Source organism: Scyliorhinus torazame, chromosome 1, assembly GCF_047496885.1.
Source record: "Scyliorhinus torazame isolate Kashiwa2021f chromosome 1, sScyTor2.1, whole genome shotgun sequence".
NCBI classification, from domain to species: domain Eukaryota; kingdom Metazoa; phylum Chordata; class Chondrichthyes; order Carcharhiniformes; family Scyliorhinidae; genus Scyliorhinus; species Scyliorhinus torazame.
The window spans coordinates 24,700,655-24,722,812 of NC_092707.1; the positions used below are offsets into that span (position 1 = coordinate 24,700,655).

The following is a 22,158-nucleotide window of genomic DNA, read 5'->3' on the forward strand; positions in this document are numbered from 1 at the left end:
GTTACTCAAATGTTACCGGAGATGGGCCATTAGTATGCTAATGGGCCTACAGTTTTGGTCTTGCCTGGGAGCTGCAGCTCCAATATACAGACAAGCTCTGAACCTGCTTGTTTTCTCAGTATTGTCCATTTTCCCTGCAATCTTTGCAAGTGTCCATTTTGTAATCGGGAAGTGGCCATCCCAGACGGCTACAGCTCCATAATGCTGAGAGGCCGATTAGCACTGGGCTAAATCGCTGGCTTTTAAAGCAGACCAAGGCAAGCCACCAGCACGGTTCAGTTCCCGTTCCAGCCTCCCCGAACAGGCGCCGGAATGTGGCGACTAGGGGCTTTTCACAGTAACTTCATTGAAGCCTACTCGTGACAATAAGCAATTTTCATTTCATAATGCGGTTAATGCAACAAATTGTTATATATGTTACTGTAATGTTCTTTATAAAACAGGTTTAAGATGCACCCAGCCAGTGTGCCTGCTACAGCTGTGACTAAGGGGTCGTAAAAGTTAGGCAATCTTAGATCTTGTGGGGGTAATGTTCAGATAGACTGAAGAAGCATTTACTTGTTTACAGGAGATAGGAGGTTAATAGAATATAGTTTTGGTTTGGACGTTACTGGGGTGTACATAATGAAATGAAATGAATGAATGAAATGAAAATCGTTTATTATCACAAGTAGGTTTCAAATGAAGTTACTGTGAAAAGCCCTAGTCGCCACATTCCAGCGCCTGTTCGGGGAGGCTGGTACGGGAATTAAACCGTGCTGCTGGCCTGCCTTGGTCTGCTTTAAAAGCCAGCGATTTAGCCCTGTGCTAAACCAGCCCATTTATGAGATATCTTATTTGGTCCTGGCTACGTTAGTCATGGGATATCTTGTGGGAGACAGCAGAATGCTGTATACTTAGGGTAGAGATGATGTAATTAAGGAGAGGAGCCAGGTATATCTGTAGTTTGTTTGCTACAGGATTTAAAGTTGAACAGAAGTGTCTCGAGTTTTCTCCTGAAAGGTTCTCGCCAAGGTGTTAGCATTGGGGAAAAGCAAGTAAACTTGATTGTTAACTTTAACTGTAGAGCTGTTACTTTGTTGCTAATGCGATTCATTTTGTGCTTAAAGTTTGCTGTGACACAAAAAATACCTATTGGTCAGGGTTATCACTCCAGTGCTGCAGTCAGCTCTCCGCAGTTTTACAAATTGCTTCAGCTGGGTTCTCATCCTGGATCCTAACAATGGCATGGTTTTTCTTCAAGCAAGGTTGAGAGCGATGTTCCCTCTTAGCCTTTAAAACGAATTCCATATAGCAGAGCTGCCTTCTCTCTCACTAGCTATCTCCAACTGCTCTCAAATCAGCTAATTTAAAACTTGAAAACGTATTTACCGTACAAGGCTCCAGTTGCTAAACAACCTCCACATGCCGGTGCCTTCTCCAAGCACAATAGAAACATTTGGAACTTAACCAACCCCCACACATACAAACACCGTTGGCCAGCATGGATATAACTATAGGTTTTACCCTGCCAAGCACAGAAATATTAAATTAAACTCACTTGAAACTATACCTCATTTCTAATATTTACATGACAAATATAAATCCCTTAAAACTACCTTTGTTTTCCTAACCATACAACAATAAAATAAACTCAAATCTGCCAGCGGGCTTGGGTATTTCCAGCAGCAATTAGCACAAGTTGCTACTACCCAGAAACAATGTATAAGGAAACTACATAATTCTTAAATCATTTATTGCTTTTTCTTAAATCCAAAATATCAATTTTGGTTTACAAAACAAATTTATGCATCCATCTTCCCTAACTATACAGTGAATGAAACCAATCTTATAAAATAACCAACATGCAGATAAAACAATATGTTGGAAGTTCATAATTTCTCAATGAAATTTGTCACAAGTCAAAAACCCATGTTTACAGAGGGTGTGGAAGAGAAGTTAGAGATTAATTTCAACATTAAATATATAATGCACTTCTAATTTGTGGACAAGCTCAGAATACAATGTAAACCAAGGTCAGCAGTCTGAAGTAACATCCCATTTTCGGATCCAACAATCAAAGACATCAAGAGGTGTATATGCAAATAAGAATGGAAAGCCTTGACCTGTAACTAATGACTGTAACCGTTGACACGAACAGGCAGCTATTTCCAAGTCAGTGCACTGCGCACAGGTTTGTGATGCTTAACTGGCTAATTTTTTGATATAATAATTGCTCCCTCGGAGGGCAACTGTGATTGCTTCCAAGTTCCTCAGATCAGTTTGAGGGAGTTTTGAAGGCCAATGATCAATTATGTATTTAGTTCTGGGAAAAAAATTGCAGCTGCAATGATGCTGGATAGCCACAAACTAGAAGACTTCTACATAAATAATATTTTCAAAGCGGAGGACAAACAGCCCATGAAGATTTCATTTCCCCAGTTTCAGCACAAACTCATTTCAAGTCTCTACCAGTTTAGGAGAGGAAAATACTCATTAATGAGTGTACTAAATACAGCACAGGTCAATTTAAACCTCAAAAGTCAAGGTGTACATTTCCAAATGATCTCTAACCTTGCTTCCCGTTCTTCCAGCCTCCCCAAACCAAAGCTCGAGTCAACATTGAGATTTAACAATTGTGGATAAGTTCAACTTTTTGGTTCTATTAGCTAGGTTTATCTATAGAAAAGTGGAAAAATGAGTGTAGTTCAATTAAGCATTTAATAGTGTTTTGAGCTGTACAAGTGCAAGTTTTATTAAAAAGAAAACACAAGTTGAAGTGTTGATTTCAAGTCTAATTCTAATTACTTATCTTGGTTAAAGCTAATCCAAAGAAAAGCATTTTCCCGTTGATAACGTTTAGCTGATGAGGATGCTGATCTAGTGCAGCACAAACAAAATAATTGAAAAAAAATACTTATTACCACAGCAGATGGAACCTCAACACCACAATGTCTTGGACACTTTCCAGAAACATTCTTAGAACAAGCATGTTCTGAGGTGAATTGTCATTCATACTCTATATTACTTTCACATTGCTCGCATCATGTACAATTCAAAAGCATTTTAATATGCTCTTGGCTATTTGCCACCATTGCAATATACATTTATACAGCATAAGCCAGCAGGGCTATTATTCTCCTCCCTTGATCACCATCTCAGCACAAGTGCAACTTTGAATGAAAAGTTTAACCCAAATTATTACCATTTAATTTCAGAAGCTACACTAGGTTTTTTTTTTGTTGCATTTAGCATGATAGAATTAAATGTCACTACACTAATGCTTGTAATAGGGCAGAAAATATAGAATTGATCCACGCAAGTGAAGTTAACAGATGCACATGGATGCAAGAAGAAACAATGAGAATCACGTGGAGGAATGCTGCTGCAGAAAAAAACTAGACCTTCACAACTAACTTAGTATACAATTCACATTTGTCAGATTTTTAGGTGACCAAAGAGAAGAGTTACAACACAAGGTGCAGTTGTCATGAAGACAGTTAAAATATTTAGGAACAGAAAGATCATAAAAGATTAGAGGGTGGCAAATGGCTACCTGCAAGTTCCACCATAGAAGTCTTACAGCTTTGCAAAATGACACCAAACCACCATTGTTTGCATGATCGTTGAAGATGAGCAAGCTCAGCTAAACACAAATCTGGGGTTAACTGCTATCATAATGGAATGAGGAAAACAAATGCCTACAAAATATTCGAGCCATTTGGCAGCAGAAACAACAAGATTACACTGATTCATAGCAGCTGGCCTTCCTTTGTATATATCCTTAAATACACACACTGGATTTGTTGCTCAGTCAAAATTTGCTCTCCAAACACACATTTTGGAATCCTTCAAGGCCCCGTCTCTTGGAAACATATATTTCCACATGGCACAAGTGACGCATTCAGTATCTCACCCTACAGCCATAACGTCATGTCAGTCTGGTCAGCTAGACGATTAGACAGCATACTAACTTGGGATTGATCCATCATGAGCCAAGCTTTATACGCAAACGGTTCAGCAACAATAAGCAACAGGAATCCCATCTTTCCAGCATAAAGACAAGGCAGCCAGTTGTAGTAATTCTACTGCTACCTGGCTGCAAACAGTTTAACTCAGGACAGACCAAGGCACCAAAATTGGAATTCTTGTGAACTGTATGGCTCAGTGCAATGGATGGATGGATGGGTATACCCATTGAACCACCGACACACCCACTTCTATAGAAACCTGAGGATGTACAAGGACAAGCCCTCATTTAAATGGAGTATATGCAGTTATACAAAAAAATATATACTTAAAAGTTTTGCAGCTTTGGATCCAAACTTCCTTAAGGGCAAAAGATAAATTTTGGGAAGGCAAATTATTTCCATTCCCGATGCTACATTAAATGGATATTAATTATATCCATGGTCATCAGAAATGAAACCTAGGGATCCAGCCCACATGGTCAGTTGACAGCTTTAATGCCAAATCCCATTACCGGTAGCAGTAATTAGAGCAGCCATTAACAAATTTTCTTGTACAAAACAAATCTAGTTATATTCCCTGCCTCTTCACTTTTTGGGGAAATTTGCGAGGTCGTGCAGCTTCAGCAGCAAAGTAGTATGATAAATCATCAACATTTTTCACCAGCTAAAGTTCACTCTTTGTAAGGACCACACTAAGCTCTTTAAGCTGCCTGAGTACTTATGTCAGAATGTTTCTTTAAACCATACAATACCTTTATTTATAAAGCTTGTAAAAGGTGTAGAGGTCTAAAATAAAACAAATTATCTGTATAATGACTATCTCCCCCATTATGATTGAGAGCACATGCATTGAAAATCAATTAGAAACATTTTGATCTGCAACAAAAAGGTTTCAAGAAGAATTCTAGATGCATTGATAGAATGAATTACTCATAAAAGCAAAGCACAAAAAACGTTTCGTCTAAAATGGGTCATAGACACCCAGAGTAAATCAAATGAAGTAGTTTCTTGGGGTGCTCCACACACAGGAGGTAACAGTTCTGTTGCATCCACTTTAGGTTGCCTACTCTTGAGTAACAGTTTTGCTTTGAGAAGAGCGCATGGGTCGTTTAGCATTCGAAGGACAGTCCTCTTCATGGGGCCTTTTTCTATTAGTTGATGACTGGAAAGAACACAAAAATTAATCAATCCCTTTCTACTCTTGCACCTTTTCATGCTTCCTCCCCAAATATTTCAAGTACTTAATTTTCCAAAGATGTGCATTGTTAGGTGGATTGGTTATGCTAAATTGCCCATAGTGTCCAAAGGTTAGGTGGGGTTACAGGGAAAGCGTGGGGGAGTGGGCCTAGTTGGGGTGTTCTTTCAGAGGGTCAGTGTAGACTCGATGGGCCGAATGGCCTCCTTCTACACTAGGGATTCTATGATTGGCTGTAAAGCACTTTGGGATACTCTGGGGTTAGTGAATACCTCTCTTTTAAAATTAAAGGAAGATGGCAATAGAAAAAAGATTAACGGGTGGGGAGGAAAAACTGTGGAATCAAAGTTTTAACACCATTAACCCACACGTAAAAAAAAATTCTCAGTTAGTACAGATGAAGCCACAAGTGAAAACCTGCATCCACATCCACAAACAGGCAGCCAAAACAATATACTCATCAGTTGTGTTCGCTTTTCCATGCTAGCAACTTTATGCGTACACGTAGCAACCTCAGAATTTGATAGTCACCAAACCATTGACAAATACAATATGGTCAGAATTATTTCTGCCACACGAAGACGTTTGGATTAATGACAAAAGCACCAAAATAGAGGTATAGTTTTTAATACCATTGCGTCCTTTTTAATATTCAAGACCCAATAGATTCTTCACTGGCTGCTGAAAATTCCAAATCACCAGGGGATCTCCAGAATTTAGGCTATAGATTTGGTTGTCCTTGCATTGGCTTTTTTTTAAGAATGCTAAAGGATACATTGGGATAGCTGTGGGCTTACCACAAGAGGATTTCAAGCTTGGCAAAAGAACCAGTGAAAAGGAGAAAATTTCAAAAAAGCTATTACAACAGCAGTCAAGTAAGGAAATTAGAGAAGTAGCGAGTTTGGAAGAGGCAAAGTATTAAAGTGGAGTGATAAATATTGAAAGGGATGGAGACAGGAGAAAGGTTCCCCAAGTGAAAAATGAGAGAATAGATTTAGATCCAGAGCATCAGCCAAAATGTGTTAATACAGATTTAAAACAAATAACTTGTGTTACAAGGCCGTGGCTGAGATTAAAATAAAATCAATCGTGCCATACTCCAGGTGCATTATACTGAAATTTAGAAATTGTTACTTAACATGCACTGTACTTTAACGTTACAATAAAATTCTGTATTACAATATGGAGTTAACCAACCGTCAGCCCACAGGTCCAAAACTTCACTGGGCTTTTGAAATACTCCACAAACAAAGACCAACAGAAATTAAAGTTCTTTTAAAGCGAGTCTCCCTCTGCAATTCCTAGTCTCCTCCAATTCCCTGGTGGCTTACTGGGGTGGCGTGCACTTCTCTTGTACGATTGATTTGTAGCACTCGCTCACAGCTATGTTCAATTCACTTTTGGGCTTACTGTTTTGCATGGAATTTGGGAGATTTAATTCCATGTTTATATCCATTTTGATTTTGTGAAAACTAACAAGACGACCTTCTGGTTTTCAATTTCGATTATTGTTGCACAGTCAGGGTGATGAAACAATAATCTAAAACGGAATACACAACACTTCTAATCTGGTCGGAGGTGTATTCTATGGCCTTAGTATTATGCAAGATCGTCATATATGAAGGCAAAACCTTGCACAGCCTCTTTTATTTCAAACACCCACTGTATTATGAACAAAAAGTGTACACAAACAGCAAAGGCAAGTGCTGTTGTAAGGGAATTGCCACTGCAAGTGAAGCCAACTCTTACCTGATCATTTGTGCTTAGTGGCAACATTAATTCAGTCCGAGCATACATCAGCTGCTTTGCCTTTCTCTTCATATCTTCATCCTGGGTTGAGACAAGACTATTTGAAAGCTATCACCAAATAATTCAGTGACACAAGCTAAAATCTGGTGTCATTTAATAAAGATTGGGTACAATTCTATTATGTAATTGAGGAATTAAAGCCAGAGTTGCCTTTGATGTAGGGAATCATGATATCTCTAGGACTAAATAAATATATATATATATATATCTCAGGTTTCACAGAGGAGTGGGGCAGTATGAATAAAAAGGTAGCAGTATTAGATGGAACTATAGGTAAAGATGCATTTAATGAAATAAGATCATAGAACCGTTCAATCCATTGTATCTGTGCCAGTTCTTTGAAAAAACTACTAAATTAGTCCTGATTCTTGCCCTTAATCCTGCAAGATGGTGGCATACATCCTAAAATCTTGATGGGGAGGCCAAGAAATAAGAAGAGCTGAGGTTCTGACCAATCTTGAAAACATTCTTGAACATGTGTATTGCACCAACTAGATTATAGAATTAGCAGTTATCAGATTAAGTACAAACTTCCTTTGGTGGGGTGGGGGTAAACCTTGGGAGGGCACACCACACACACAAAAAAATAAAAAAAAATTTGCTATGCTTAATTAGGAACGGCTAGACATTCTGATAGAGAAAGATCTTTGAAGAAAATGAGTGTGCTGATAAAATTGTGTATTGATTTTTCAAAGGACTTCCACTTCAGGTAGACAAGCCAGACTAATAGATTGAATTTCATTTGACAGCAATCTCCCCATGTTCAAGTGTGGTTCAGTGAATTCACCTCCAACATCCAGCACTCCCTTCAGTACTATCCTGTGCTTAAATTTCTGGAATATCTTGAAGCCACAACCGTCTGACTCAAGAGGCGAGAGTGCGACCATCTTGAGTCACAGCTACTGGCTGTGCAATTGAGCTTAATTCAACATGACCACTTGTGTTATGAATGCTGGATATTCACTTCTCCATTCCATTCAGTTGTAACATTTCCAAGAATAATTTGTTAATTCTCTTGAACAATTTCAGTGGGATACTCTGCTCCAGAATCTGGTACTTCAGGAAAGCTGATAAAAAAGCTCATTGTAGCTCCTGGCTTTGAACAACAGGTCACGACAACAGTGAGTGGCCTTCACTTCAGTTTTAAAAGTAATCTTCACCTGCATCCACGGGTGATTAAGGGCATCCTTTGTTGTGAATCTTTTATTTGGGTCCACATTAAGCAGCTGCCTCACCATGTCCTTTGCTAAACAGAGAAAAACAATTAAGTGCAAAAAAAAAAAAAGGGCTACAAATAAACCTGCCTTTAAGAAGGAGTGGTAACAACACATAATTCCTCATGGGCATCAAAAGACTTGGTTTTAATTGTAAAACAGCTCTGCTTACAACAATCTAGTCATCTATAAAGGCATATCCCATTATCGGAATATAGCTTTATTTTAGGTGGGAATGAGCAGTAAATAACTGCTGCTTTTCATTTAAATATTGTTCCCGAAAAACTACCAACTTTTTTGTTAAAAATTGACTTCTCCATTTTCTTACATTTTGCCTTTAATCAGTGAGCCCTCCGAGTAACAATAGGATGATCACGACAACACAATTGCTTTATTCCTCAGATAAACGCACATCACCACAATGAAATTCTGACTTTTACAATTGACGTCATCACAATGAAATTCTGACTTTTACAATTGGAAGGGGTTGGAAGTAAAGACACAAACAGGGCAAGGGAACTTGGACAAAATGGATTTTAATATTTGAAGTACTGATCATGCTTCACCGGTCATATAATTTGCAATAAAGATCAAGGGCTATCTGAACCTCATGCTTACCCGTTTCAGAGACATTTATCCAATACGGTAGGACAAACTTGTAATGCCCTTTTATGATTTGATCTCTCAGATTCATGTCCTTGATTTGATCACTAAATGGTGGGTACCCACCCAAGCTGAAAAACAAGAATAGTTCAGTTAAACAGTATCTATGTCAGTAACTAATGTGGAACCTCATTATTCACTTTTCCATTTGCTGGCCCAAAATCTTCGCCAAGATAAAGTTTTGCACAAGACATTGTCCAGCAAGAGGACAGATAAAAAGAACTCTCAACTCAAAAACATTACATTAGGTATTATGCCTGTACCTGGAATAATGTTGCCTCATGTGCAAGACCAAAATTTTTATGGACTCTTCATTATCCACCACTTTCCATGATCCATCGGGAAGAGGGAGGATAATCCCCTCCTTTCTGACTGACCAAGAAGTAGCTGCATTTTAAACAGAAGTCAAAACAAACTATACAGCTTACACATACCTTCCATTTAATAAAATAAAATCTTTTTAGAGGCCAGAAAAATCATACGGTTCAACTGTGCCCTTTAAGTATAAATTTCTGATTCATTTAATTGCATGCATTTTAAACACCATACATATCTTAAGACACTTTCCAGCTGCTTGTTCTCTCACATAAACATTACCTATTTGGACTTACTAAACATATGAAAACAGGAAAGACACACTGATGCATTCAGCCTGCCCCTTCCACTTAGTGCATCACAATGTGTGAAAACTCTATATGCCAGCTGTCAATTCGCACACCAATTTAAAACTACAAATATTATGTTGCCAGTCTTTTAATTACAAGTAAAAATACACTCATGCTTCTTTACGAACTCCCAAAATGACAGCAGTGCTCTCTTCTGATGCTATACATTCCCATGTTCCTAAAAGACAAGTAACTTCAATCGACCTACATGGTGGTAACTTCATCCATACGGTGTCCATTGCACTTCGGCTTGCAAATACGGACATCAACCTTTTAAGGCCAGGAATCAAAAAATCCCTACATGCTATCAAAGTCATAGCAAATAGCCAAACTTGAATGTATTGCATCATTTTCAAAAGAAGGCACAAGCATTTACAGGTTAACAATTCAGCCTGCAGTTAAAGTGAAAACCGCAAATCATTGTGCTTAAGTTTACAAGTTCACTGTTCAAATAGTGATTTCCTCCCAAAAGCCATCAGTCAGTAAGTAAAACACTTATGCAAGACAAGTGACTTACCATATGAAAAGTATAACCCCAAGGCTCCAGCAATCCACCGCTTTGGAGTACCCACCTGCTCCGGCACCCAACAGCACCTCTGGAGCTAGATAGGTGGGCGTTCCACATAATGTCTTCATCAGTGAAGTTTCTCCTAGGATCTTTGACAAGCCAAAATCTGTAATCTTAAAAAGAAAAATTATACGATTCTAAAAATGAAGTTCAATTTTGTAATAGGCTGAGTGTCTCTCAAATCTTTGTTGTGTATCAAAGAATTCCAGTTAAGCAGTACCACCTTCTCTGCTGACTGCTGGCGAAGTGAGCATTCAATAAATAGAGTTTGCATAGAGCCATCTAGTAGCTTGCACAAATACACAGCATTCAACTTGGTTTCAACATCCATTATATGAAAGACTTAAAAGGTGGGTTTGGGATAAAAGTCCATGGACACATTTATTTTCCCAAAAACCACTTTGGTGAAAAGTGCAAATGATATTGATGTGGAATAAGGATGACTACTTTACAATTGGATATCTGAAAATTATATTTGTTAATTTTAAACTTTTAAATGATGTAACCAAAGATATTTAAGACTTGCGAGCACCATATGCCCTAGCGACAATGAGCAAAGGAGTAGCAGCAGTAATGTGAATTTATGTAGGGGCAGCACGGCAGCACAGTGGCTTTACAGCGCCAGGGTTCCAGGTTCGATTCCTAGCTGGGTCACTGTCTGTGCGGAGTCTGTACGTTCTCTCTGTGTCTGCGTGGATTTCCTCTGGGTGCTCCAGTTTCCTCCCACAGTCCAAAGATGTGCAGGTTAGGTGGATTGGCCATGCTAAATTGCCCTTAGTGACCAGAATGGTTAGGAGGGGTTATTGGGATAGGGTGGAAGTGAGGGCTTAAGTGAGTCGGTGCAGACTCGATGGGCCTCCTTCTGCAATGTATGTTCTATGTATCTATGTACCCGAACAGGCACCAGAATATGGCAACTAGGGGCTTTTCACAGTAACTTCATTGCAATGTAAGCTTACTTGTGACAATAAAGATTATTATAGCTACTTTAACATAGAAAAATACACAGAAGCAGCATCACACAAATTATGAAGCTGGGCCACAGAGGTATTAGGCAGGGATGTGTGTGGTTTTTTTTAAATTTTTTTAAAAAAGTGTTCTAAAGGAGACAGACAGTTTTAGGGAGAGAATTCCAGGACTGGACAACTAGAGGCACAGCCGCTATTGATGGAACAATGGGAAATCTGGAAAATGCAAAACAGTCAGAATGAGTGAACACAGATCGTGGAGCATTTTATATTCAAGACGCAGCTGGGCAAAAAAAATAATGTAGTACATTGAGCAAAGAGATGACAACTGAATGGAACTTGGCTCAAGTTAGGATCGATGGCATTCCCATTGGAATTTGTTGCAGTATTGTGGTATTTAAAATTAGATAGCCCAGCAAGGTACACTCAGGAGGAGAAAGAGTCAGAATGGAATTTGGGAAGGAAAATTGCCATTTAGGTGAGCAACATTTGATCTCAACCAGCTTACCACAAATGAGAGAACACAAAGAAAATACATTATTGTAGGTGGGAATTTCTGGTGAATAAAAGTTTTGGAATGCTGGCTTTCAACTTAAGGGTATGGATGTTTAAATTGAGGGTGCTGAGTCATTCATTAAGTATATATAAAGTCATATTCAAAAAGGGTCAACTCATTACACAGGATTTTATCCACGAGTATGGTCAAGGTCAGGTAGAACAGCCACATGCAAATATATATTGGTAGATGCTCAACACATCATTTTACAACCCAAACCTCATTATCGAAAACCAAGATGCTCTCGCAATTGGTTTTACCAGCAGATGGTATCAAATTGTGTCACAATCCTTACCTTAATGAGGCAGTTCTCATCATTATTCTCGAGCAATACATTCTCCGGTTTGAGATCTCGGTGTGTGATGTTATTGTCATGAAGATACTGCAAACAGAGAAAATGTATCAAATCATTCTTTGCTTTTTACATCAAATTTCTATCTAATATTCTTTTGTTATTTTACTCCATATGATATAGGTTCATGTACACAGGAGTATCCAGGGTGCCACATTAATTGCTGTTGCACTACAGTCTGTGCATCGAACTAACAATGCATCATTGGGCAGCACATTGTGTGATCCGAGAAATAAACACTGGAGCTCCATTAAATGGGAGATTAAGTGTGATTATTTCAAACATTTGGGAACCACAAGATGTAACATATTCACTTGCTCGCTCTCCCCTCCAATTCGGTGTTGTTTTCCGAACCCTCTAGTTCTCTGCTCCTTGCCTACGTAGGCAAGCAAACCCTTCTTGAAGTGCAATCCATGATCACGTCCTTCCAATTAAAAAAATATTCTCAAGAGGCAAACAATGCCAAGTTTATTGCCCGTGTTTGCTGTCCTGTAAAGAATAGCAATTGTTCTATCTTTTCTTAAACTGTGGGTCTTGCCAGGTCACCTCAGGAGGTAATTAAAAGCCAACCACAAAAAAAAAATCAAGGCAAGATTTAGCAGGTCAAGCAGCATTATTGAAGCGAGCAACAACAGTTAATATCTCAGGTCAATGACCTTTCACCGGAACTGGAAAAAAATTAGAAAATAATAATTTTTAAGCAAGTGAAAGGAAGAAGAGTGGGGTGGAGAATGAACAGAGAGGAGGTCTGTGATAAGGTAGAAATCAAGAGAGATCAAATGACAAATAAGTTGATGGGTGCAAGGCCAAAGGGAATGATAACAGGACAAGGGAACCAAAGATTGGCTGAGAGGAGGTGTGAATGGCAGAATGATGAACAACTGCCATCCCAAAGGAAAAACAAGTGAAAAACTGAAACCGACAAAGAAAAAGGGAAATTGGTCTGAAATTGCTGAACTGAACATTGAAACATAGAAAGCTGTAAAGTGGCAACCAAAAGATTGAGATGTTGTTCCTCAAGCTTACGTTGAGCTTCATTGGAACATTGCAGGAGGCCTAGAGCAGATGTCAGCATGAGAACAAGGTGGAGAATTAAAATGACAAACTGACTGGAAGCTCAGGCGTCATGCTCGTTAATGGAGATGTTGCACAAAGCAGTAACCCATCTGCGTTTAGTCTCCTCAGTGTCGAGCAGCACACATTGTGAACAGTAAATAAAATACAAGTACACATCAATCATGAGTGTTTGGGCCTTAGATGGCGAGTAGAGGAAGTGAAAGTGTAGAGGTGTTGCGTGCATGGAATGATGCCGTGGGAAAGGGAGGGTAAGATGCTGCTTGGTGGTGGAATTGTGTTAGAAAATGGAGAATAATCTGTCAAATATAGAGGCTGACAGGATGGAAGGGGAGGACAAGAGGGACCATATCATGCTTCTGAGAGTGAAGGGTGAAAGCAAAAGTGCAGGGAATGGGTCAGACATGGTCCCATCATGGTCAGACAAGGACCATCAATCATGATAGAGGGGCCGATCTTCAGTTGAGGGAAAAAAGACACATCAGAAGGGCTGATTTGGTAGATTATATCAAAACAGATTTGAGAGCAGAAAAACTGAGAGAATGGAATAGACTCCTTACAGGATACAGGGTGTGAATTTCTGTAAATCAGTGAGCTTATTGTGGATACTCATTGATAGCCTATGCCCAGAAACAGAGGCAAATAAGTTGAGGAAGGGGAGGAAAGAGTTGAAGATGGACGATGTGAAGGTAAGAGGAAGGATGGAAATTAGAAGCAAAGTTGATGAAATTTTCCATCCAGAGCAAGAACAGAAAATGGCATTGATATAGTCATCAATACATTGGTAAAAGAGGCTGGAGTAGGACAGGAACAAAGAATATTCTACACTCCAAAGTTTTAATTTTTCCACAAGGTAAATGACCTAGAAGAGCGAATTTTTTTTAAGAGGTAGCAAAGACTAACCATTCATCAAGGTAACAATAAGTAATAGTTGTGGGGGCCCTGGAGATTTTGTTGGGAACTCTAGAATAAGCAGAGATTGGTGTTGTCCCCTTTCCTATAATGTGGGGGCAGGGGAGATGAAAGGAAGAATATGGGGATTAAAAAGGTCATAGATGGTGGCAAGGGCAGATGGGTCTGTAGGCCTTTTATCATCCTTGATACAATCTTAAGTTACATGAAACTGTCAAACACATTAGAAACAAGTGACAATTTTTCAAAATCAGTAAATAAATACAATTCAGTTCCAAAATACTAGATATTTTTCTAGAGTTTTATCACCTTTTGAGACTTCTGGGCTTTTTTTCTAGGCCCCTCGGAACTTTTGGTAGCGTTTTGACAATGCAAAGTCGTGCTCCCACATGAAGTTCACCAGTGTGGCCATTCGTTAGTAGGCTGATGGGATGTGAATAAGTTAAGCCTCAACAACCACAGCACAAACACATTAAAAGTCAGATGTAATCAAGTATTAATTTTCAGGTTTAAAAAAGGTTTCAGTAAAACCTCAATATTAAATCATAATGGGTGGACTGGACTACCTTTTTGATTCTAGGAGCAGGAGTAATAAAAAAGCTTCCCCGTGTTTTAGTCTGTAAATTCACCCTAGTGCAGCACTGAACCATAATACCATTTAGTGCAGTGAGCAGAGTTCAGCAAATGAACCAGTGCAATTAGTAGTAGGCCTATTTATGTAATATTCAATCTGCAGCCTATGTCTTCTTACTCCAGCGCAGTCTTTTAGTACTGCAGCTTTGGGAAATCAGCACTGGATAAATTGGTAATGTTAAATTCACCAATTCAAAGAGAATCCCCCTTGCAAACTGCAACGGCACATACAGGACCTTTGGTGTATAACCGGACAGTCAATGCAGTGCATCTCCTTAATCAATTAAATTCAAGGGGTGGAAAACAAACAAGGAGGACTGAGAAGGGGAAAATCAATGTTAAATCAGACTCAGAATGAGAGAAAGAGACAGGAAGAGAATTTGTCTTAAAGTTTACAGTTTTAAAATCTCCAACAATTCACAACCTGAAGGCAGGATTCCACACTCCTCTTCCTGGACAAAAGAAGTGGATTGGCAGTATTATAAATGTTAATTACCAGACAATTCCTGTGCAAATTTAACAATTTCATGAAAATCACTGGGAAGTTAAGGGAGATGGTGTTTTCACAAAGCTAACCACAAGATTAGCCAGCAATTTGCAACGATTCACAATTCTCAGGTACTCCTCTTTGCCGCAGGCTACTGGTCAATTTGCACATATGCTGAAGTTCTGGACCACCATCCACAAGGCACAAGTCAGGAGTGTAATGGAATACTCTCCACTTGCTGGGATGAGTGCAGCTCCAACAACACAAGAAGCTCAATACCATCCAGGACAAAGCAGCCCACTTGATTGCTCCCCCTTCCACAAGCACCGACGCAGCGGAAGCCGTGTGCACGATCTACGGGCTGGTTTAGCACAATGGGCTAAATAACTGGCTTGTAAGGCAGAACAATGGCAGCAACGCGGGTTCAATTCCCGTACCGGCCACCCCGAACAGGCGCCGGAATGTGGCGACTAGGGGCTTTTCACAGTAACTTCATTGAAGCCTACTTATGACAGTAAGCGATTATTATTATTATAACAAGATGCACTGCAAGAGCTTGCCAAGCTTCCTTAGACAACGCCTTCCAAACCCACAACCACTACCATCTAGAAGGACAAGAGCACCAAATATCTGGGAACCCCGCCACCTGGAGGTTTCCCTCCAAGTCACTCATCATCCTGACTTGGAAATATGCCAGTCCTTCATTGTCGCTGGGGCAACATCCCGGATCTCCATCCCTAACAGCACAGTGAGTGTACCTACACTTCAAGACTGCAGCGGTTCAAGAAGGCAACTCACCACCACCTTCTGAAGGGCAATTAGGGATGGCAATAAATGCTGGCCTAACCAGTCACACCCACATTCTGCAAATTAATTTTAAAAATTCAAAATTCATGCATACTGCAAAGCGTTAAAACACATTTTGATCCTGCAGTTTATCTTAGCGGCACAATGAGCATGCCTGGGTAAATTTCTACTAACGGCAAAGCAATTTGGAACGCTTTATTATTTAGAATACTACTCCGTAAGTTAGAAAGGCTTTGAGGTTCCAGTTAAATTTAAAAGTAAATTTGAACCAGTGGTATTTAGTAATTTTTAGCTACATCAGATGTATTGCAAGGCAGCAATAAATCAAAATACTCCAGTGGCATTAAATAGTGAAAACTTTAAGCCAATTATCACCTGAACAAGAAGATCTGTTCATTTCAGCAGTCATGATGCGGAGATGCCGGTGTTGGACTGGGTGAGCACAGTAAGAAGTCTTACAACACCAGGTTAAAGTCCAACAGGTTTGTGTATATATATATATATATATATATATATATATATATATATATATAGACAGATTCAAAGATGCCAGACAATGCTTGGAATGCGAGCATTAGCAGGTGATTAAATCTTTACAGATCCAGAGATGGGGTGACCCCAGGTTAAAGAGGTGTGAATTGTGTCAAGCCAGGACAGCTGGTAGGATTTTGCAGGCCAGATGGTGGGGGATGAATGTAATGCGACATGAATCCCAGGTCCCGGGTTGAGGCCGCATTCATGTGTGCAGAACTTGGCTATAAGCTTCTGCTCGGCGATTCTGCGTTGTTGCGCGTCCTGAAGGCCGCCTTGGAGAACACTTACCCGGAGATCAAGGGCATTCAGCCTCTAATCTCCGGGTAAGCGTTCATTCACCCGAGGAAGGAGTAGTGCTCCGAAAGCTAGTGACATTTCAGCAGTGTAAGCTAAAAGAAAACAAATGATAATGTTCGTTTAAACTAGTACCCAAAGACATAATTATATGCATGCAGGTGGGTTTCTCAACAAGACCAGAACATGCCTGACTTTTGCAGGGTGGGAGTTTGGAGGAGTGGGTGTCAAGAGAAGTGGTTTCTACAGTCTGCGTGGAGTTCTTGATTTCTCGAGGAATTAAGGGCTATGGAGAGAGAGCGGGTAAATGGAGTTGAAATCAGCCATGTTTGAATGGTGGAGTGGACTCGATGGGGCGAATGGCCTTACTTCCGCTCCTATGTCTTATGGAGTTTGCACTTTCTCCCAGTGTCTGCGTGGGTTTCCTCCGGGTGCTCCAACTTCCTCCCACAGTCCAAAGATGGCAGGTTAGGTGGATTGTTTATGCTAAATTGACCCTAGGTGGGGTTACGGGATTGGACCTAGTTACGATGCTCTTTCGGTGCAGGCTCAATGGGCCAAATGGCCTCCTTCTGCAGGGATTCTATGCTTTAATCATTGTGCAGTGACTCCTGCTGAGAAATGATTGTGAGAAGTGAAGTGACGAAAGGATAATGTAGTTCAAATCTCTTCTTCCTCGCGATAGCATGTAGGCACTTACTGATTGACAAATAAACAACAGGAATTTGAGTGGCTGGAAATTGTGAAACTATACCCCAGCATAAATCAACACCTTCTGGAAATAAGGAAGCAGTTGGCAGAGCTGGAAAGGAATAGTAATCGGGATTATGGGCAACTTTTCAAACTAAAAGATCAGCAAAAATGTTCAGGTACTAATTTGCTCATCAAACAATAAAAATACATGAAATGAAATGAAAAAATGAAAATGGCACATGTTCTTCTTGCTTAAAAATGAAATAGAGATTGCAGCTACATACTTGGACTGCAAGAAGCATCTGATAGAACAGCAGTTTGGTTGTTTGTTCTTCCAGTCCTTTTGAGCGCACCACTCGATCAAAAAGCTCTCCACCTTCCATCCTTAAAAAAGTACAATACCGTACTCAAATTGAGCTTTTATGCCTCAACATGACAAGATAACTTATTTAATTCATGCTGGAACCAGAACAAATTGGAGCATAGAACTGCAAAAGACAAACAAATCAATAGTGCGCAACCATATTTTAAATCAGGACACAACATAAATTGAATTGTGGTTCTGCAGTTTAATCTGCATTATGATATGAACGATCATTGGGATTATCTGGCAAACCCAACTTTGCTGCAATGCTGAATGCACAAATTTGCAGCAAGTATTGTATAGTCCAGTCCCTTTTAAATGTAAAACAAAGTTGAGCATAAGAACTTATAAAGCAGCAGCTGTAAAAATGCACTGGTCACATCACCAAATAATGTTCTATGTTAATGCAGGAATCTCCATTCCATGATTTGTGATATAGCCAACAAGACGGTATTTTTCTGTTAATATACATAGAAACATACGTAAAAAATAGCAGGAGGCGGCCATTCGGCCCTTTGAGCCTGCTCCGCAAATCATTATGATCACGATTGATCATCAAGTTCAATACCCTGATCCCACCTTTCCCTCATACCCCTTGATCCCTTTAGCCCCAAGAGCTATATCTAATTCCTTCTTGAAATTACACAACGTTCTGGCCTCAACTACTTTCTGTGGAAGTGAATTCCAGAGATTCACCACTCTCTGGGTGAAGAAATTTCTCCTCACCTCAGTCCTAAAAGATTTACCCCTTATCCTCAAATGACCCCTTGTTCTGGACTCCCCCATCATTGGGAACATTCCTTCTGAATCTACCCTGTCTGATCCTGTAAGAATTTATAAAGCTTCTATGAGATCCCCCCTGACTCTTCTGAACTCCAATGAATAAAATCCTAGCAAATTTAGTCTCTCCTCAAATCAGCCTGGTAAGACTTCACTGCACTCCCTCCAAAGCAAGAACATCCTTCCTCAGATAAGGACACCAAATATAAGCTAGCCAGTGAAAAACCTTTGACCGAAAGTCTCAAGAGGGAAAAAAAACATTTTCACGGCTTGAAAAAGGAAGTGAGACTATCTAGTTCCCTCCCTCTATTATATATTTTTTTAAGTTTTCTTATAATGGGATTACATCTTAATTCTGACCCCTTCACCCCCTACTCCACTAAAATAAAGACTAATGTTAGTTACTTTACGTATTTATTTACATGGAATTAATCAGTGTCTGAGTAAATATTGCTTTTTAAGTATGTCCTTGATGTCCACTTAATGATCTGTTTGTTACAAACAATTCATTGAACTTTGGAATGAAAGAATGTTTATGTCAATAAATGATTTTACTTCGGGAATCTGACTGCACAAAGAAACAGGACGGACTAGATTTCTCCAACTGCAGATTATGAAAATGTATTTTCCAAGGAATTAAAACAGCCAAAGAGGTGAAACACTTACAAATCCAATACAATGTAGAAAGAGTCTTCAAAATCAAACACTTCCTCAATCTTGATTATGCAAGGCTTTAAAGGGGGAAAAAAAAATTATTAGGCAGACATTAATATTTCAGTAGAGAAAAAAAAGGGCCAATTTCTGTGACTTACATGGTCCAATTTCTTTAGAATCTCAATTTCTGTTGCAACATTTGAAGCGGAGCATTTTGCAGCAGCATCCTATAGAAAAACAAGAATTTGTAATTGGGTCATGTACAATACTTGGTCAGAAGTCAAGTTGTATGAAAATGGCTTTCAATCCACCATTCAAAACTTTGTGTGAATAATGGTTCACTTCATGGAAGTACTCTAGCATCGCAATGGTGTCTGGCAGCCTTCAGTATAACTGGCACAGTGCCTCAGAAAGACTAACTGACTTTAGAGCCAGACAATTCCTGCAGAAAAATGGGCACCAAGATACCCCTGAATTACTTGTCCCACTCAACACGGTGTTCAACAGCATGCAGTGCGCAGTTTCAGAAGCAGACTAATGCTTTTGGAAAAGAACGGCTGGCATGTTTAAAGGTGATGTGTAGATGCCGGCGTTGGACTGGGGTGAGCACAGTAAGAAGTCTTACAATACCAGATTAAAGTCCAACAGGTTTGTTTCAAACACTAGCTTTCGGAGCACTGCTCCTTCCTCAGGTGAATGAAGAGGTGGGTTCCAGAAACCTATATATATATATATACATAGACAGATTCAAAGATGCCAGACAATGCTTGGAATGCGAGCATTAGCAAGTGATTCAATCTTTACAGATCCAGAGATGGGGTCATTACCTTGAAATATGCTTGAAATGCTCGCATTCAAAGTATCATCTTGCATCTTTGACTTTGTCTGTATATGTTTCTGGAATCTACCTCTTCATTCACCCGAGGAAGGAGCAGTGCTCCGAAAGCTAGTGATTCGAAACAACCCTGTTGGACTTTAACCTGGTGTTGCAAGGACTTCTTACTTTGTTTAAAGGTGACTTATGTAGTCTGGGGATTGAAGAATTACCAGAATGTTTGACATATAAATTTACACAAAAAGGTCCAAAGAAAACATCAACTGGCTAGATACTGCATGTTAAACATACTGTACGATAACTCGACTCTAAAGCAGGCTGCAGACCGAGTGAAAAACTTTCTGACCATTTCATTACCAGGCCCTTCATGGTCACATACGCTATTGATATTTAATTCAATAAGCAGTTTTATTTGTTGTCATACATACACACACACACACACACACCTGTTAAAAATAGAAACGTTGTGTAAAAGAGAATATTTACTCGGGCAGGATTCATTCCCTGTAGATTATTTAATCAATGGGAGATTATTTTACAAAGGGATTTTGCTTTTGCCACCACAAAAAATTTACCCGTTTCTTAAAAAAATTATTTTAAGTGCATCATTTTTCTCTAGCTCGAATCTGAAAGGGTGTAGACATCTGAAATTTTCTTCAGTTAAAAACCAGGGAAGCCGGATATCCATGAAAGCCCCAGATGGAAGTACTGTTCCAAAGGCACCAACTGTTAGTAAAACCAAACTGGCCATTCAACATGTGTAAGCCTAGAGAGAGAATGTCTGATGACATTTGTAAAAACAGTCCCTAGAATGCCCTTGTACAATCTGCATCCCATCCAAGGAGCACGTAGGACAATTGTGTCAACTGATTATTGTCCAAGATGATACCAGCAAACTCAGTACACAAAAGGCTCAATAGCACATTTGGTCGTTGTACATTTAGATGCTGAACCACTGGGTGAACCTTAGTGTCAAATTGCATCAGGATTATTACATCACACCATAAATGTCAAACTATAAAATTATTAGTTGCTTCATTATCAATATTTTTTTCTTCTCTGCATGCATTAGGAATCCAGTAAAATATAGGGCAACACGGTGATACAGTGGTTAGCACTGTTGCCTCACGGCGCCAAGGTCCCAGGTTCGATCCCGGCTCTGGGTCACTGTCAGTGTGGAATTTGCACATTCTCCCCATATTTGTGTGTGTCTCGCCCCCACAACCCAAAGATGTGCAGGGTAGATGGATTGCCCACGCTAAATTACCCCCTAATTGGATAAAATTAATTGGGTATTCTAAATTTATTTAAAGAAAGGAATCTAGTAAAATACAACTTGTTCCCAAAATTACAAAAGCAGGGAGGTCATGTTGGAGTTGTATAGAACTTTGGTGAGGTCACAGCTGGAAAACTGTGTGCAATTCTGGTCACCACATTATAGGAAGGATGTGATTGCACTGAAGAATGTTGCCTGGGATGGAACATTTAAGTTATGAAGAGAGCTTGGATAGGCTTGGGTTGTTTTCGCTGGAGCAGAGAAGATATGAGGGGCGACCTGATCGAGGTGTACTAGATTATATGGGGCATGGATGGACAGGGAGCAGCTGTTCTCCTTAGTTGAAGGGTCGTTACGAGGGGACACAAGTTCAAGGTCAGGGGCAGGAGGTTTAGGGGGTGATTTGAGGAAAATCTTTTTTATCCAGAGAGTGGTGATGGTCTGGAACGCACTGCCTGGGAGGGTGGGAGGCGCGGGTTGCCTCACATCCTTTAAAAAGGTACCTGGATGAGCACTTGGCACAGCTATGGACCAAGTGCATGCAAATGGGATTAGGTAGGCAGGACAGGTGTTTTTCGTGCAGACTCGAAGGGCAGAAAGGCCTCTTCTGTGCTGTATTATTCTGTGATTCTATCGGTGCTTTGAAAATACTACTGAGTTATGGAATTACAGTGTGGACTGAATGACCTGCACTTTGGGTAAGATACGTCCATCCCTTGAGCACAAGCTTCATTATTCCCCAGAACATCCTAAAATAATACTGAAGGATATTTGGCATATCTAAGTTAGTCACTGCTACATAACTCTGGGAGGTCCCTCAGTCACTTCCTTTCTTGCCCTGCTAAGGTTAAGCTCATTCAGCTTCAGGGCGGCAC

The 22,158-nt window shown here is 39.8% G+C and overlaps 1 protein-coding gene across 4 annotated transcripts in view; it reads right to left on the reverse strand.

Annotated features, from left to right (window-relative positions):
• Positions 1-1,718: 1,718 nt before the first annotated feature.
• chek2 (checkpoint kinase 2) overlaps positions 1,719-22,158 on the reverse strand; it is a 38,714-nt gene continuing 18,274 nt past the window's right edge. For 3 of the 4 annotated variants that reach the window (XM_072475855.1, XM_072475831.1, XM_072475845.1), the window contains 9 exons: positions 19,331-19,399; positions 19,185-19,249; positions 17,659-17,758; positions 11,884-11,970; positions 10,014-10,177; positions 8,787-8,902; positions 8,115-8,200; positions 6,895-6,975; positions 1,719-5,112 (listed from right to left, as the gene is read on the reverse strand). In XM_072475855.1, coding sequence (XP_072331956.1) covers positions 5,014-5,112; positions 6,895-6,975; positions 8,115-8,200; positions 8,787-8,902; positions 10,014-10,177; positions 11,884-11,970; positions 17,659-17,758; positions 19,185-19,249; positions 19,331-19,399 — 867 coding nt within the window. In that variant the 3' untranslated portion in view covers positions 1,719-5,013. Of the gene's footprint in view, positions 5,113-6,894; positions 6,976-8,114; positions 8,201-8,786; positions 8,903-9,094; positions 9,219-10,013; positions 10,178-11,883; positions 11,971-17,658; positions 17,759-19,184; positions 19,250-19,330; positions 19,400-22,158 lie in introns of those variants that run through there. The other variant, XR_011934768.1, reaches the window with a different exon arrangement.